The 16,901-nt window shown below is 35.7% G+C and overlaps 1 protein-coding gene across 2 annotated transcripts; it reads left to right on the forward strand.

Annotated features, from left to right (window-relative positions):
- Positions 1–811: 811 nt before the first annotated feature.
- On the forward strand, positions 812–16,874 carry LOC135213079 (E3 ubiquitin-protein ligase RNF168-like). Of its 2 annotated transcripts, XM_064246938.1 has the most exons (8): positions 812–926; positions 1,194–1,292; positions 8,187–8,265; positions 9,362–9,463; positions 9,955–10,155; positions 12,365–12,837; positions 14,915–15,031; positions 16,168–16,874. In XM_064246938.1, exons 1-8 carry the CDS (start codon positions 852–854, stop codon positions 16,321–16,323), a joined length of 1,302 nt encoding a protein of 433 aa, XP_064103008.1. In that variant the 5' UTR covers positions 812–851; the 3' UTR covers positions 16,324–16,874. The 2 variants fall into 2 exon arrangements, with proteins under 2 accessions (XP_064103008.1, XP_064103009.1); XM_064246939.1 differs by lacking the exon at positions 1,194–1,292 and having other exon boundaries at positions 840–926.
- Positions 16,875–16,901: the final 27 nt, after the last annotated feature.

Consider the following 16,901-nt stretch of genomic DNA (forward strand, 5'->3'; position numbering starts at 1 on the left):
GATAATGGAAGAAGGAAAAAGTTAAGGATTTAATATATTGATTTCAATATCTGTAATAGATGTAAATTAGCATTTTATATTGTCACCATTATCATCAGTTGTATGATTTGGCACTTTGTGGATTTAATTTGACCAGCGGTTTATTAGGCCTAGAACTATTCCAGATGTTAATTGAATGTGAATTCATGGTTGCTTTGTTCTTCTAGTGATTTAGGAGGCCAGTTCAGATGAATGACTTATGATGTGGCTCAAACCTTTATTAGACAGCTTCGTATTGTATGCTAAGCTGTTTTCAATCTACTGTGGATTTTGTCTGTAGTTTGGTTCCGTTTTTAGTAACGAAGAATTGTCCTGTCAAAACCAGTATTTCCTGAAACTCGCATGAATGAAAGATTTTGCTATATATTTACTTTTTAAAAATCTGTATATGATTTTCATATACATGTACCAGGTTTTAATTCATAACTCTTCATAATTTCAAGGCATAGTTAGGGAAAATTTCATATACGTACAGGTACCATATTTTTGTTATATATTATTGTTATGAGTTTATATTTCATACATTTACATTACACACAAATGTGCATTTCTGAATTTATGAGAGAAAATTCAAATTTTTGTATTTTTTAAATCATGGATGTATGTGTCTGCAGTTAATGCGCCTGTACTTGTTTTTGGTTATTTAGAAAAGTACTTTTTATTGCTTTAATGTGCTAGTGTTGGCAGTTTGCAAGTGCCATGTGTAAACATCTGAAAATTTTGTTGAAGAGATTTTCTAATACATTACTACTGTTAAGGCATTTTTTTGGTCTGTTGTACGTACTGCATTTTGTTTCCAGGAAGAAGAGACGATGAAACTCAGGCAGAGGAGAGCTCAGGAAGAACAATTATGCCAAGAAGATGAAGTTCTTGCTCTGCAAATCAAGGTAAATTTCTTGGAATATGTTTTACATATTAAGATTAACGCCTAGCCCAGAGAAATGTACTACTACATACTTTTTGTTCAGTTTTGTTATCCCTGTTTTGGTTGCTTGTGAGTTTTGTTTTTCAATAGCCTGTAATTGCATTTTTCAAAGTACGCTTTTTTAATTAGGTTGTGAGAGTTTGTGTGCAACTTTTTATGGCATTTTTGTTAGCTTTTTCAGTTTACTGAGGCTTAGTGTTTTTGTTTTTTGTTTTTATTTTTTCATCAGGAAGCTGAAAACCAAGTTTTGGAAAAGAGAATGCAAGATATACAACTGATGTGTGGAAATGATGAAGAATTAGCACGTCAGATTGCACGCCAGATTGAGGTATAAATGAACTAATTTGGGATGGATCTTACCTACTGTTAAGATGGCATATATCTCTGCGCCTGTAAGTGAGGCGGGTTATGCTCTCTTTAACAGTAGGTAAGTATCCAAATAACAGATTATGTTAAGAGATTTTATATTTATTATTGAATAATTCAATTTTTTAGTTCACTGGTAATACAGGCAGTCCCCGGGTTACGACGGGGGTTCCGTTCTTGAGGCGCGTCGTAAGCCGAAAATCGTCGTAAGCCGGAACGACACTTGGAAATATGCCTTAAACTAAGAAAAAGTTAGAGAGACCTTACCTGTGTGACATGCAAGTATTGCATGATGTGTAGTGTGGTTATTTCAATGGCAAAGGATGGTTCTTGAAGGTATAATTCTTTATTAAACTCTTGTGACACTATAAAGCACAATGTACTACACTTAATCCTTAGGTTAGATTATCACTAAACACTATTATGCACTGTACACTACGTAGTATGTAATCCTTTGGTAGATCCTGGAGTACACTAAAATCCCAGTCTGGTAGCTCTGGAAGGTAAAAGTATAACACAATTAGTACAAAATACTACACAAAGTCCTGAATGCAATATGTAATTATAGATATCAAGAGTAAAGAGTTAATGTATGTTAATTAATTCTTACTTTTAGTTTATAATTCCTTACTTTGAGTTATATCAAGAGTAAAAAAGTTAATGTATGTGAATTAATTCCTTACTTTTAGTTTAAAGTTGTCATGCTATGTAAACCCTGGGATGCCACAAAAGTCTTATTGTGGCCCCCATAGGCCTACATCATTCAAGGGGGTTTCTGGAATGTACAAAAATATTAGTATTGTCAGTATGTACTCTATGCATAATAAGTTACATACAGTAATATGCACCATACAGTGGTTTAATATCACATTATATAACATGTATAAAAAACTTAGTAATGTATGTAATTAATTCCTTACCTTTAGTTTAAAGTTGTCGTGCTATGTAACCCTGGATGCACAAAGTCTTATGTGGCCCCATAGCCTACATCATTCAGTGGGTTTCTGGAATGTACAAAAAATAATTTTGTCAGTAAGTACTCTATGCATAGTAAGTTACATACGTAATATGCACGCCATACAGTGGTTTAATATCAACTGGTATGCATATTGTAAATGATTGGTCTACACCCCTGTTCAGCAGGGAGTGTACAGTATGTAATTCCATGAGGGACCTTGATCACTTATCCCATGTGAGAGATCTTGGTCACTTTTTTAGTATGTATGTATAAAACTTATTAATGTATGTTTACTACTATGTATAATTCCTCCTTACTTTAGTACAGTAGTACATAGTTTACTAGTCCCACGTTGGCCGAGTGGTCTTCGCACTCGGCTGCTTAACTTCGGTGGTCCGAGTTCGATTCTCGGCACCCGGCCAACGCGGAACCAGAGAAATTTATTTCTGGTGATAGAAATACCTTTCTCGATATAATGTGGTTCGGATTCCACAATAAGCTGTAGGTCCCGTTGCTAGGTAATCAATTGATTCCTAGTCACGTAAAAATATCTAATCCTTCCCGGGGGCCAGCCCCCGCTAGGAGGAAGCTGTTAATCCAGCTCAGTGGGTCGTTGGTAAAACTAAGATATACTTACTTTACTTACTTACAGTTGTCGTGCTTTTATTTGTAGTAAACCCTGGACAAAGTTTTATGTGGCCCCATAGCTGCATCATGGAGGGGGTCCTGGTTTTCTGGAATGTACCAAAAAAGTAGTATCAAAGTTAAGTCATGTATGTATGTTTAGTAAGTTACATACAGTAAACCATACGTACAGTGGTTTATAACATGTATGTACATAATCAAACTTGGTTGGAAATTCCTGTAAAAAATAAAAAAAAAGTTATGTACGTATAGTAATACTACTGTATGTAAAAACCTTACTGTTCATACTTTGTTACACTACATGTTACATGTGATACGTATACTTTCCTGAAGGGTTTTTTCCATCCAAAAATGGTGCTTCTACTTGTAGTTATCCCTTGATGACACTTGTAGTAATTTGTTAGTAACAACCTGGAGTTGTGTGAAAAATGTTGGTTCTGGAAGGAAAAAGTAACAAAATTAGTGTACAAAATATACACTACAGAAAGTTGTGAATGCAATATGTTAATTACTGTAGATATATCAAGAGTACTAAAAGAGTTAATGTATGTTAATTAATTCCTTACTTTTAGTTTAAAGTTGTCGTTCAATGTAACCCTGGATGGACAAAGTCTTATGTGGCCCCATAGCCTACATCATTCAGGGACTCTGGAATGTACAAAAAATAATTTTGTCAGTAAGTCCTCTATGCAGAGTAAGTTACATACAGTAATATGCACCATACAGTGGTTTAATATCACATATAACATGTACGTAGTATAAAAACTTAATTTTAGAAATTCCTTACATAACTTACCAACTTTTAGTGAGTCTCAAAGCTGTTACCTAGGTTGTGGGAGATGGAGGTGGAGGTTGTAGAGCATTCATGATAAGGATGCATTCCAAACCTAACTTCAGTGTGCTTTATCACAGATAACAGGCTAGGATGATGGGCAGTCTGGAATGAAGAATTAATATTAAAGGACAGTATGTAACCACTTAGGTGTACAAAATTTATTGTACGTATGCAAACATTAAACACAACTGAGAATTCCTTACCTTCAGCAAAATGAAGACATGTAGGCTATGTAGAGGTCTGGTTTATGTAAGTCACAGGTGCATGCCAGTCTGGAATGATAATGTAATACATATGATTATAGGTATGTTGTTCATACATAACATGGTTATACATATGTAATATTAAAACATTAATAAAAAAAAATGTCCTTACCAAATTCTAGTTGGTTGGCTTGCTTACTGGGATGGGCATATGGTAGATGAGTGGGTGGCTGGGCTATGGAGTAGGATGGGCTAGGTGCTTGGGAGTCTGGAATGATAAAAAATATATAAAATGATATAGTTACTACTGTAACTACTGCACATGTTATTACTGTTTGACATATGTATGTGTAATACGTATGTACAATATAAAAAATGAAGAATTCTTTTACCTGAAGGAATGGGAGAAGAGGTGATACTACTCGTATCAACTGATTTGGGCTCTGGAGAGGTGATACTACTCGTATCAACTGATGAGGGAACATCTAGATCTGGAAAGAATGATAGGGTACATAAATATAAGGTGGATGTAATTGTCGCATATGTACACTTTTAATAAAATTTCTATTAGCATTTATAAAACATTTTATACAAATTTGTTAAGGATTCCTTACCTGATGAATAGGGCGAGGCATCAAAACCATGGAAAGGCTCAGGGTCATCTGGGTCACTGTCACTTATCAAAGGGGCGGGCTGAAATGAAAAAAAAAAAAATAATAAGGTTATGCAACAATCAAACACATTGTACCACTATGTAAGTTAGTGTACGTATGTAGATGTAGGGTGTAAACAATTTCCAACATGAAAATGAGAAAAATGAAATTCCTTTTACCTGATTGTACACGTACAGGTGGGCGGGCTGCTACAGAGGGTCCAGGTACAGGGGGATCTGGGAACTGTCACAGGTAGTACAGGAGATCTCGAACTGTCACAGGTAGACAGGGAGATCTGGAACTGTCACAGGTAGTTACAGGGGGGGGATCTGGAAAAACTGTCACCACTTCTGCAATAAAATTACAAATGATGAAAATTAATGAAGTTACAATTTACTCTTACATTTAGTTGTTACAGTTAAACAAAAAATTAACACATTTTAATATGTACACTATGTAACACATAAATTAGTAAAACAGTTCAGAATTCCTTACCAGGACTAGGAGTGGGAGGTGGTGGTACTGGAGACTTGTGAAAGAAAGTGTCAAGCCTGGACTGCACACTTCTCTTAGTCTGCTTTCTCCTTCAGGGTCTCCTTGTAGAAAGTCACCAAATCCATGATTCCTCTCTTGATTTTGTCAAACCTAGCAACGTTAGGGTCTTCTGCCTCAAAAGAAGCCAAGGCTCTCTCCAGATGAGTAAAAACCCTCTGACAAGCCTTTCACAGTTTAATGACCTGGGTTTTGGCTCTGGTGCCGCCTCCTCTTCTAATCATTTGTTGTTCAAGTTCAAGTAAGTCCTCTGCAGACAATTCCTCTCCATGGGAAGCCAGCAGCTCTGTTACATCATCAGGTTCAAGATCTAGTTTCAGCCTCTTGCTTAGCCCTACGATCTTCCTCGTCACAGTCTCGACGTCTTCTGCCTGGTCAAAGCCTTCAAAACTGTGCACAAACTGTGGACACAGTTTCTTCCAGGCCCCATTTAAAGTGGTCGTCTTCACCTCGTCCAAGCACATTGCAATATTTTTCCACTGTCATCAGCAATGTTGTAGCCCTTCCAGAATTGCTTCAGTGTCAACTCCTTGTTAGCTTCTATGGCCCTCAAAGCAAACGTATGGTCCTTCTAAGGTAGTAAGCCTTGAAATTAGCTATTACTCCCTGGTCCATTGGCTGTATCAGCGATGTGGTATTGGGTGGGAGGTACACCACCTTCACATTAGGATGCATGTCGCTCCAAATTTGAAGGGTGACCAGGGGCATTGTCCAGGACTAAGAGGGCCTTAAAAGGCAGACCCTTCGAAGTCAAATACCGCTCCACTGCTGGCATGAAATGGTCATTGAACCAATCTTCGAAGACCATTAAGGTAACCCAAGCCTTCTTGTTTGATTTCCAAATCACAGGGAGTTGACTCTTGAAAATGCCCTTGAATGCCCTGGGATTCTCGGCCAAATACACCAGCAAGGGCTTCAGTTTCAAATCGCCACTTGCATTGGACCCAAACAGCAAAGTCAGTCGCTCCTTCCCAGCTTTATGGCCAGGTGCTGACTTCTCCTCCTTGAAAGGTACGTTCGATTTGGCATTCTTTTCCAAAATAATCCAGTCTCATCCACATTAAAGACTTGGTCAGCGTGAACCACCATCCTTAATTATCTCAGCCAAACCACCTGGAAAACTTTCTGCTGCTTCGCTATCAGCACTAGCAGCTTCACACATACGAAATTTGCACGAGCCTTAAAACGGTTAAACCAACCTCTACTCGCGGAAAATTCACCACCAGCACTGCCTTCGCCAAACTTTTTCACTACTGCCTCATGCAGCGCTCTAGCCTTCTCCTGGATCACACTTAAGCTCACCGGAACACGTCGCTGGTTCTGGTCCTCCAGCCAAGATCATGAGCAATTTCTCCATTTCAACAATGCTCTGGCTACGTTGCTTCTCGTTTATCACCGTTGACTTCATCGGTGCAGCATCCTTAACATGCTTCAGAATACGTTCCTTGTCCTTCACAATGGTTTACCACCGTGGTCCTGCTCAAGCCTAAAGAACGGCCTATTTCGTGTTAGTTTCTCCCTTCTCCGAACGTTTTACCACGTCATATTTGACCTCCATCGTGATGACCTTCCTCTTCTTGGATGAACTATCATCGGAGGAAGTACTTTGGCGTTTAGGAGCCATTGTAAATTTGCGAAAATGGCAAGGAATTTCAGCAACGTCTTAGCACACAACCGACTGAACTTCAGGCAGACACGCGATTGAAGTGGCGTCCTTTTGTATTGTTACGCTTGGCGTCCTCGACCGTCCGAGGTCGTTGTTCGGTCAATTTACCATACAGTTTTAATAGCGTTAATTAAATTTAGTGCACGCCTGCCGCTCAAAAAACTAGTTTCTTTTTTTTTTTATGCACATTGAGGTATCGTTAAAAAGCATAACAAAACGTCGTAACCTTGGAATTTGTGTTGTAATCTAACCGCAGAAACTTAGTTTTTTATTATGTACTGGAAACAAGCAATGATTTTTCATTATATTTGCGCTTTTGGACTGTTTTAAACTGCGCATCCCAAGCTAGTGTATTCATTCGCTCGCAAACTATTTCCGCATATGCGGCGTCACTAAAAAAATTTAAAAAATACGGAAAAAAAAAAGTGTCAAAAATCATCATAACCTCAAAATTTTTGTTGTAATGTAACCAAAAACATATTTTTATTATATACTGTGCTAAACTATAAAGGATTTTTATCATAGCATGCGTTTTTTAAAAGCGTCGTTAACTCGGAGCGTCGGAAGCGTCAGCGTCGTAACCTCGGAACAAGCGTCGTAACCCAGGACGGATTTTCCATTGAATATTTAAGAAAAAGCGTCGTAACCTCGGAACGTCGTAAGCCGGAACCGTCGTAACCCGGGGACCGCCTGTATACTGCTATGTTGCCATTAACTTTATTATAGTATTTATTATTTCATCTAATTGAAAAACTTTGTAATGCTGCCTGCAGTTTTTGCATTTCAAGTATTGATTACCAAAAGTGTTTGCTAAAGATTTGACTTATTTCTTTAAACTTATTTAAATTTCATTTTATTTTAAAGTTCTGTAACTAACTCCAAATTTGTTTACTGCCATTTTTGTACATTTTTGTTAATGTAAGCTATGTATAGTTTTTAATATTAAAGTAATAGCAAAGTCAAGATTCAGAATGATAATGTTGAGTAATTTTAGCACTGTCATGTATTGTAAAGCATTCGAGTTGTCTCTTCTTGTGAATGTTATTCTTTTATGTAATTATGTTATTAGTGATAGAAAGTATGATAATGCATTTTATGTAGGTATGAAATGAGCTAAAAAAAATTATACATTTGTTCTGTATATTGATCTCTTTGAGGAGATTAGAGAAATTACTTAGGTGGTTTGCTCAATTGAAATGAAGTGGAGAAAATAAAGGGTGTCATGAAATTGATTAGTAAAAATCTTTAATTTAGACTGTCACATCAAGGCAGAAGACAACTCTTTTATTTAGCAAAATTATTACTTTTCTATTGACTTCTAAAGTAGTTTACTATCTTTTTCAGGAAGAAGAAAAGGCTAAGGCCAAGCCCTCTACAAAACTAGCAGCAACACCTGCTAAAGGTCCAATGGACATGTACATTGGTAAGTGCTAGTTAATTACAGACTCTTCTTATTGTTAAAATATCATCCAAACCTTAAAAAAATCATTGTAATAATAGAGATGTTTGACAACACATACCTTCACTGAAGCTGGGACCAAGATGCACTCATTGCGGGCTTATGTAGGGACCAGTTGCAAGAAAGATTTGGTTGTTACACATGCAAAAATTGAATATTACACATTTCATTTCCTAAAGGACTGCTTTGTATTTTATATGTAAGAACATTTGTTCCAGTTTTTCAGTTTACTGAAGCTTTCAGAAAAAATTTTCTCATATCTGATGGAAATATCCTCTTGTTTTAATGGCATGTATGTTTGTGACAGTATCATATCATCTTAGCAGGCTATGTTCATTATCAAATACATTTGAGTATATACTGTGAAATGAAATTCATATTCCTTACTTAATGTAATTATGTATCCAGTAAATTCACATTCATTTCAACATCTAACTAGAGTTGTGCTAATGTCTTCACTTTCATATGAATCAATGTACAATCAAAATTTTTGGCAGGTTTTTATTGAATGATGGATAGCCTGTTCATCTACGTATATGCATAATAATTTTGTCAGGCTTTATAATGAAAGTTAATTTTCTAGGATATGTACTGTATTGACCACCTTTCCATGCAAATGCTTTTTTCTTTTCTTCAAGAATGCATTTTCAACTTATAGTGCTGTATTTCAAAGTAAATAACAAACGGCATGACACAGTGATACTATGAATTATATTTCACCGTGTAGAAACTACAGTATATAAAAAAATGTATTCATAAATACAAAAACTGCACTACAAGGCGAATCCAGAAGTGGCACTATAAAAATAATGCTTCTAATTGTATGATCCTGACAGACTCTCAACTTGAGCTTAGTATTGCCTTTTCAGTGGAAACATTATGTATCAAGTGCTAGTTTATTGTGTACAAAAGTATAAAGTACTATTGTGTTACAGTGAAAATCAGATATAAAACCTTTGAGTGATGTGTTGTGGACATTTTTCGATGCATGGAAAAACTGTAAAAGTAATATTTATGTATACAAAAAGTTAATTTTTTCAAAACATTATGTATTTCTTAGGTCAGAAGACTCCAAGTTCCCAAGGTAAATTGTTGTTGCCAGATATGATGCCTCATTCTTCGAAAATGTCTCCTAAGAAGAACAAGTCTTCAAGACATCCAGGTTTGCAATTTTTCCTTTGTTTTTAAAAATTACATTACATTACATCTGAAATGTAACGCAGAATCAGAGGTATTTATTTCTGGTGATAGAAATTCATTTCTTGATATAATGTAGTTCGGATCCCACAATAAGCTGTTGGTCCTGTTGCTAGGTGACCAGTTGGTTCCTAGCCATGCAAAAATATCTAATCCTTCGGGGCAGCCTTAGGAAAGTTGTTAATCAGCTCAGTGGTCTAGTTAGACTAAGATATACTTAACATCTGAAATGTTTTAGAAATACAAAGGTGGTAAATAGATGGAATAAATCTAGGAAATTCATGCAGAAACCTTTTCTTTATACTGTAATGATAAACACCAGCCCAAGAAGAGCCTAATAAGTCAGGATAAACTAATCATTTATAATAAAAAGTAATGATAGATGGTTTAGAATCTGTTCAAAGAAGAGATTTGTCATTTTTCTGTTCTAATGTATAAATGTCTTTTATTTCACAGGTAATTATGCCACTGCTCCAACGCCCATGCTTGAGGCCTTGAATACACCTTCCTCTTCATATTCATCTCATAATACATACAGTAGCAGGAACAACTTTGGATGTTTTCCCCGCAACAACTCTGCAAGTAGTAATGACAGCAGTGACTTGAGACATGGAAGGTCTCTAAGAGAGATAACATCATCGCAGAGCTCAGAATCTGGTCAGTAGAAATATTTATACAATGGTTTCCTAAAAGTAATAATGACTGTCTTACAGTTTTTCATTCTGCCTTTATTGTGGCTTGCAATGCATCATGGATCATAGAAGAGTGAAATCAATCTGTTTCTGTTTGTTTCCTATTGTCATTGTTTTAGAGTTGTGCTGGTTCTCTTTTATCTTTTTTCTTTTTTTTCCTTTTTTAGACTTCTGCCACAGATTGGGCATGAGACTGTAACCTTAATTGCTGCTTATAACTTTTGCTTCTCATATAAATATGTTATGAGAAAATTTTGAGATAAACGTTGATGTCTATTGTGGTTCAACAGTTGATCACTGTTGTTAGTTACAGGAATTGTTGTATAAAGTGAGGCCCCTGGGAGCAATTTTATGCAGAATTGGGAATAGTCCTAGAGAATGTTCTATAGGTGGAATAGCAGAATGGAAAATTAAATAGAGTAGCAAAACTAAATATGAAGAAAAGCTTAATGGTAACTAGAAAATAAGAAAAAAAAGAAGTCGGGGGGAAGTTGCCATGTAAATGCTGTGAGAGTTGTCAGGGTGAATGCAACATAGTCTGTGAGATATAATGGATGTTACTGTAGATATTCAGAATTGCAAAGTGTAAATGGGTTGTGCATCCTTCATTCAGTGTGCTTATTGTAACACTTATTGTAATTGGTTTAGCTGCAAGTTAAAAAAAGATTCATTAAGTAAAAATGAATTTCAGTGTGTATATTTGATACATTTAAATGGAGACGCTCAGTTAAGTGACAGGAATTAGTAAACAAATGTCTGATAGGTTCTAACCATAACTTGGTGTAGCAAATAAGTTTATGTCAAGGGTGCTGTTTATATGTATAGTTCGATTCTAAATCATTTGGTAACTAGATGTTTAGTCCCACTTTCCACCCCCAGAGGGCTCTAAAGGTGGACATCTCTGAAATTTGATGTTCTTTTGCTACTTCCAGTGAAAGTCTCCAGGTAGCCAGTGGGTGATTAGCTATCTTGGATCTGCATTGCTTGGGATTCAACTACAGCATTTTGTTGAGAATGCTCTTTTGTATTAGGTTTTAAACTACCGTATATTTCGGCGTAGAAGTCGACCCTTTAGCCCCAAAAAATCATTCCAAAATTAGGGGGTCGACTTATCTAACGGTAACAAAAAGTGAATCTTTATTATTTTGGCAGGAATCCAGGCTTTACAGTTAGCTAATAATAATGACAGCCTTGTTGAGGTAACTATGTATGTAAATACCAGTATTAAAAACATTTCACACTGTAATACGACAATAATAATACATTAGAACATCCATTACCTTAAATTGAATGAAAAAAATCAAAGTAACTTGAAGAAACCCCAATCGCACAGCAAGTGTAAACATTGCGTAGCCATTTGTAGTACAGTAATTGAGAAGGATGCGTTCACTCTGACAGTTTTGTATTTACCGGTGTATTGTTCAAAAACATTTATGGTATGAAATCTTTATTTATCACTTTAAGTAAAATAAAAAAATATTTAATAGTAAATATGCATTTAAAATCCTTCAAAATTACTTGAGTCATCGTCACTTGAATTAAACAATTCATCAAACAAATTATCATTCACGGTTTCATCATAAGGATCCCAGTTTGAATCTGGTGAATCAACTGCAGGTTCGTTTTCCCTCAAATGAGCCGTTTAATGCCATAAGAAGAACCAATGGTCAGGATATTCCAACACAATAATAGAATACTGGCACGTCGTTTTAACAACCCCAATCAAAACATTAACTTGAGTGGCAGTGTGTACATGCATATATACGTAGGCTCTTATGCAGCGTTAGTTAGCGCTTTGTTTGTTTACATTACACTCGAGTATATACCGAGTATATTACCTGTATTTCTTATGGTAAGTAGAGCAACATATGTACCGTAATAACATTCAGGTTATTTTATATGATATGTTTTACCCTGGTCCTTTTTTTTCGAGCGTACGGTTGGCCTCACATTTTATAGGTCGACTAATATACCCGATATTAGTTAAAATCATAAAAATTTACTCAGAATTGGGGGGTCGACTTATCTTCCGGTCGACTTATACGCCGAAATATACGGTAAGTGAAAATTCTTCTTTTAATTTCTGGGCTCGTTGTTCCAAAGGGATAAATGAGTACAATGTGTCAGTCATTAACAGTTAGGAATTAGTATAAAGTCTCATATGTCTTTTGCAGAAGCTGAAGACCTGTTACACGCAACTAAGATCAAGAAAAAGCCCCGTGCAGCAACATCAGGGAAAGAGAATGTCATGGACTTGGAAAATGAAGATCCTCATAAATCAGAAAGACTCAAATCAAGATTGTGTAGTCCCAAAAGAATGGAGAGACATAAGAAAATGTCCAAGACATTTAAACTAGATTGCAGTGATACTGAAATTGAAACCAAGAGTAGGAAATGTCCATCAGATGATGAAACCGACATAGATGAAGAGGATCTTGACTTCGGAGTGGAGGAGAACTCTAAGAAAATCAGGGATGTACCCAGAAGAGAAGTAGGGGATGAAGAGAGATCCCAAGATATCAGGACGATACTAGAAGAGAGTTTTGAAATGGAAGACAAGAAGTCAGACGAAAATGGGCTGTCTGTGGATGGCAATAATGTTTCTTTGGATTATTCTGTGCTTTTAAATGGTGAAGACTTCAGTGCTGTAAGTATTAATTGTACATTAATTTCATGGATGTAGATTTTACCAAATACCTTCAGGTACAATGCATTTTAAATTTTTGGATGTTGATATTTACTCTGTTTTATTGTTGGAAGCTTTCTTAATGGGCAATGCTCTCAGTGTATTGAATTAATTATAAAAACTGCCCAGTAAAGATCAAATTGATTGTCAAGTCAGTTTCATATTTTTCTATTTGTGATTTTCAGTTTTTCATTTTTCAGGCTCATATTTTACATGCTTGTTTTGCGTATCTTTGCTAATCCCAGACAGCAGCTGATGCAGATACGTTAGGACGTGCATGTTGATCCCTTCAGGTCCATGTGGCTGTCCCCCTTGCTGTATCAGAGTCAAGCACAGAGGGGTTTTGAGGAGGGCAACATAGTTAAAAGTATTGATTTAAATAATTATTATTTTGGAAAATTACCTTTGTTTAGTAGTACTTCCGTCACTTTTAACATGGCCCAAGTACCAGCCTGTGAGAGAGGGAGCAGAGACACTGCCAGGCATTTAAAATAAGGGACCTGGAGAAATCGGTGGAGTTTGTTTTTATTTATTTACTGCGCAGTTTTTATAATTAATTCAATACTGAGAACATTATCCATTAAGTAAGCTTCCAACATTAAAACAAAGTACAGTGTATTGTGTTTTAGGATGAAAAAATCCTACATCACTGTATTGATTTTATACTGTGCTTAAATAGGGATAAAGAGTACAATAAGCAACTTCAAACAGTTCAGCATACAAACAGCCATAGGGAACGTAACTCATTTGTAAGTAGGATGGCGTCTTTAGTGTATTTACTTCATTTGATGAATACAGGCAGTTCCCAGTTATCAGCGGACTCAGTTAATGGCTATCTGGTTTTATGACGCTTATCTAGCGTCATAAAATCGGCGATTTATGGCACCATAATGGTCAAGTTTCAGTTATCAGCGCAATAAGGTGCCGATAGTAGAGTTATGGCGTCATAACATACCTAACAGAGGCACCGTGAACCGAAACGTGAGGCCAATAAGTGCCATAAATTGCCGATTTTTGGTTAATGATGGTTTTCGCTTGTCAGCACCTAGCCGAAAACAAATACCCCTGCCGATAACAGGCAGTCCCCAGGTTACAACAGGTTCAGCTTACTACGTTCCAAGGTTAAGGCGCTTTTCAATTATATTTATCAGAACTTGTTTCCAGGGTTACGACGCTTACAACGCTGATCTGGCACAAGAAATATGACAAAAAAATGCAAAATAATCAATATTTGAAGGTCTTTTTGATGTAAAATGCAATAAGAGTGCAGTTTACATAGTTTTCAATGCATCCAAAGCATTAAAAGTAAGGCTTTCTTAGGATTTTTTATGATGTTCCGGCTTACAGCGATTTTCAGCTTACGACGCGTCTCAAGAATGGAACCCCCGTCGTAACCCGGGGACTGCCTGTACTTAGAATTAGATCAGAGAAGAATGCAAGAGGTAAGGTGGTTACATTTACCATAGGTAAAAAAGAGCATTAATGTGAGTAATATTTATTTTCAAAAGTAGGCAGACTTAAGTAGCCGGTAACTTGGTGCTAGTTAACTTTCACTGCCAAAAGCTCATTTACCATAACTACCAAGAACATTTAAACCAATATTTGGTTATCTGAAAAATAGCACTGCTGAAGCACAAGCAGAAAAAACCTTATTAACTGAAAGTACGTACGTCAAGCTAATAATGAAAACTCCTTAGTTACTGAGAAAACTTTACATAGGAAATCACAGAGCTAGTTGCACCTGGAGGGGTCATTGTGCACTTATCATGTCAGCGTCCACTGCAGTGTTTCCTACCTTTCAATTTTTTTGCGTTCTTGTATAATGCTGTAAATTTTGCTCCATAATTGTTTATTGTTAACAGTTTTCATGAATAATTACTAATACATGATTTTTAAACTGAAAATTATAACCCTAGATATGTTGTTTCCATTGTTTTAACTTCTGACTTATACCACTGTATGCCCTTTATGGAATGTTATCTATTAGATTTACTGAGGAATGTGACTAACCTTTCTATTCCTCTAAAAACATTTTCAGGATATTGAAAAGTTAAAAGAGGAACAGCTGAAAATTGAAGAACGTTTGAAACAGGAAGAACAAGATAGGTTATTAGCAGAATATCTGCAGAAGCAGTTGAATCAAAGTTCATACCAGGTAAGTTGTCAGCTTGCTTTTAAGATAACTCATTATTTGCAGTTGTATTAGTATAGTATGCTGCACTAGCACAGATTGAACTATTTTAGACTTGTCCTTGATTACATGACAGTATTCCATTTATGTTAAATCATTATACTGTACTTCCATAAAACTATTTAGACATTTAACTACTGGCATTTGGACAACATCATTTGTTGACGCAGTAGCTTGTGTGATACTGGCATGATGTCAGTGATGTCTTTTGAGTTTCTGTTATATGTATTTGTCTATAGAGTATTCCTGAGTCGAGTCAGCAGTATAGAGGGAATATGTCCCCTAAATTGTGATTAACATAGATGAATAGTTTCCATCATATCCAGTGTGTGTTCAGAAGATAAATCTTACATGGAAACGTGATGGAAATTATCAGCAAATAAATATCTTAAGAGTTTATTATTTTAACACTCCTCCCCACCATGAAACTGATAACTGTGGGTCACATGTTTCCAGTTTAATGCTGGGTTCAGTCAGTTTTTAATTGGCCACTCAGAATAATTTTATTATTAACCTCCAGTAAAGTTTAATATGTAACTGCTATCTGAGATTACCAATGGTTTGAAGGATTTGCTAATTTAGATTACCATAAATCAAGAATTAGATATATGCTAAGTAAATTGTGATTTATTGAACTATTAAAGAGAAAAAGTAGAGAACAGACAATGAATTCATCTTTGCTATAGTTAAAAAAGAAGAAAAAAAAAAAGCAGCAGCAGCCCAGAGGAGATGATTGGAGGTCAGACTTTTAAGTTATATTTCAGTTTACAGTAATAATAATAATGGTGATATAACACATACAGTAGAGGGAATTCAATAAAAAAAATTACCTTTTATAAAATTTTATGAGGATAGCTAGTGGGAGAGCCTTGTATATATCCCTTATTTTCCATTGTTGTTTCCTTAATAAATAGATTGCCCATGGTATTAGGAGGAAACCTTCCCCATTGAGCATAGTGAGGAATGCTTCATGGTGCTGGCATGGCAGACTGGTTTACTCTGTATTTAAAGAAAACATTGAGAGAATGAATATTAGGAGTGAGTAATATACTAGATATAGCTTATGAAACTAAATCTATCTTTGTGGCTGCCTTCTTCAGGTTGACAGAAGGCGTGGATCAGAGGATGAATATGCTCTGCGAAAGAGGAAGACTGTAACTGGATCACAAAAGTCTACTAAGAATATAAAGTCACCTTCTCACAAAAGACAGACAACACTTAAAGAAGTAATGGCCAAACGGCAGAAAAGAAGTTAGGGTCTTTGGGTGCTTGTAAATTATGTAGTTAATTTTCATAAGCTTAGTTTTAGGTTTTTTTGGCAAGTGTGACAATGGCGTCAAAGTTTCTCGCTCTTTACATTTATATGACTTGTATATACTGTATCATAAATTTATCCTTATTTTTAATATACTTATTTGCTTCAGGTAGTGTTTGAGAGTATTGTTGTAAATTATTTTTCTGGGGTCGTTTATTTATTTTGTTGGCTTTATTAATTTTTATGATGTCATAAAAACAAGAACAAATGATTTTGTGTTGAAAATTTTTCAGTGTATCATCCGTATTTGACCCATATTGACAATTTCTATCTGTTGACTCATACTTACAATTTCCATCAACATAATATTCCTTACTGTATGCTCAAAGTGTAGCTACAACTATCATATTGTTTTCAAGAATTTTGTTAAAACTTGTGATATGTGATGAAATCCAACAGCTACATGTCAAATATGTAATGTCTTGTGATATGCCAGTGAAAATTACCTTTGTTATTTGTTTATAGTAGACATTTATTGAAGAGATTAGTTCAGGTTTGTTTCATTTTTCTTATCTGGAC

Source organism: Macrobrachium nipponense, chromosome 42 (assembly GCF_015104395.2).
Source record: "Macrobrachium nipponense isolate FS-2020 chromosome 42, ASM1510439v2, whole genome shotgun sequence".
NCBI classification, from domain to species: Eukaryota; Metazoa; Arthropoda; class Malacostraca; order Decapoda; family Palaemonidae; genus Macrobrachium; species Macrobrachium nipponense.

Coding starts and splice junctions, on each gene's coding strand:
- LOC135213079 (XM_064246938.1), top strand. CDS start 852: ATGAAACTCAGGCAGAGGAGAGCTCAGGAAGAACAATTATGCCAAGAA. Junction 927..1,193: donor TTCTTGCTCTGCAAATCAAG/GTAAATTTCTTG, acceptor TTTTTTCATCAG/GAAGCTGAAAACCAAGTTTT. Junction 1,293..8,186: donor AGATTGCACGCCAGATTGAG/GTATAAATGAAC, acceptor TATCTTTTTCAG/GAAGAAGAAAAGGCTAAGGC.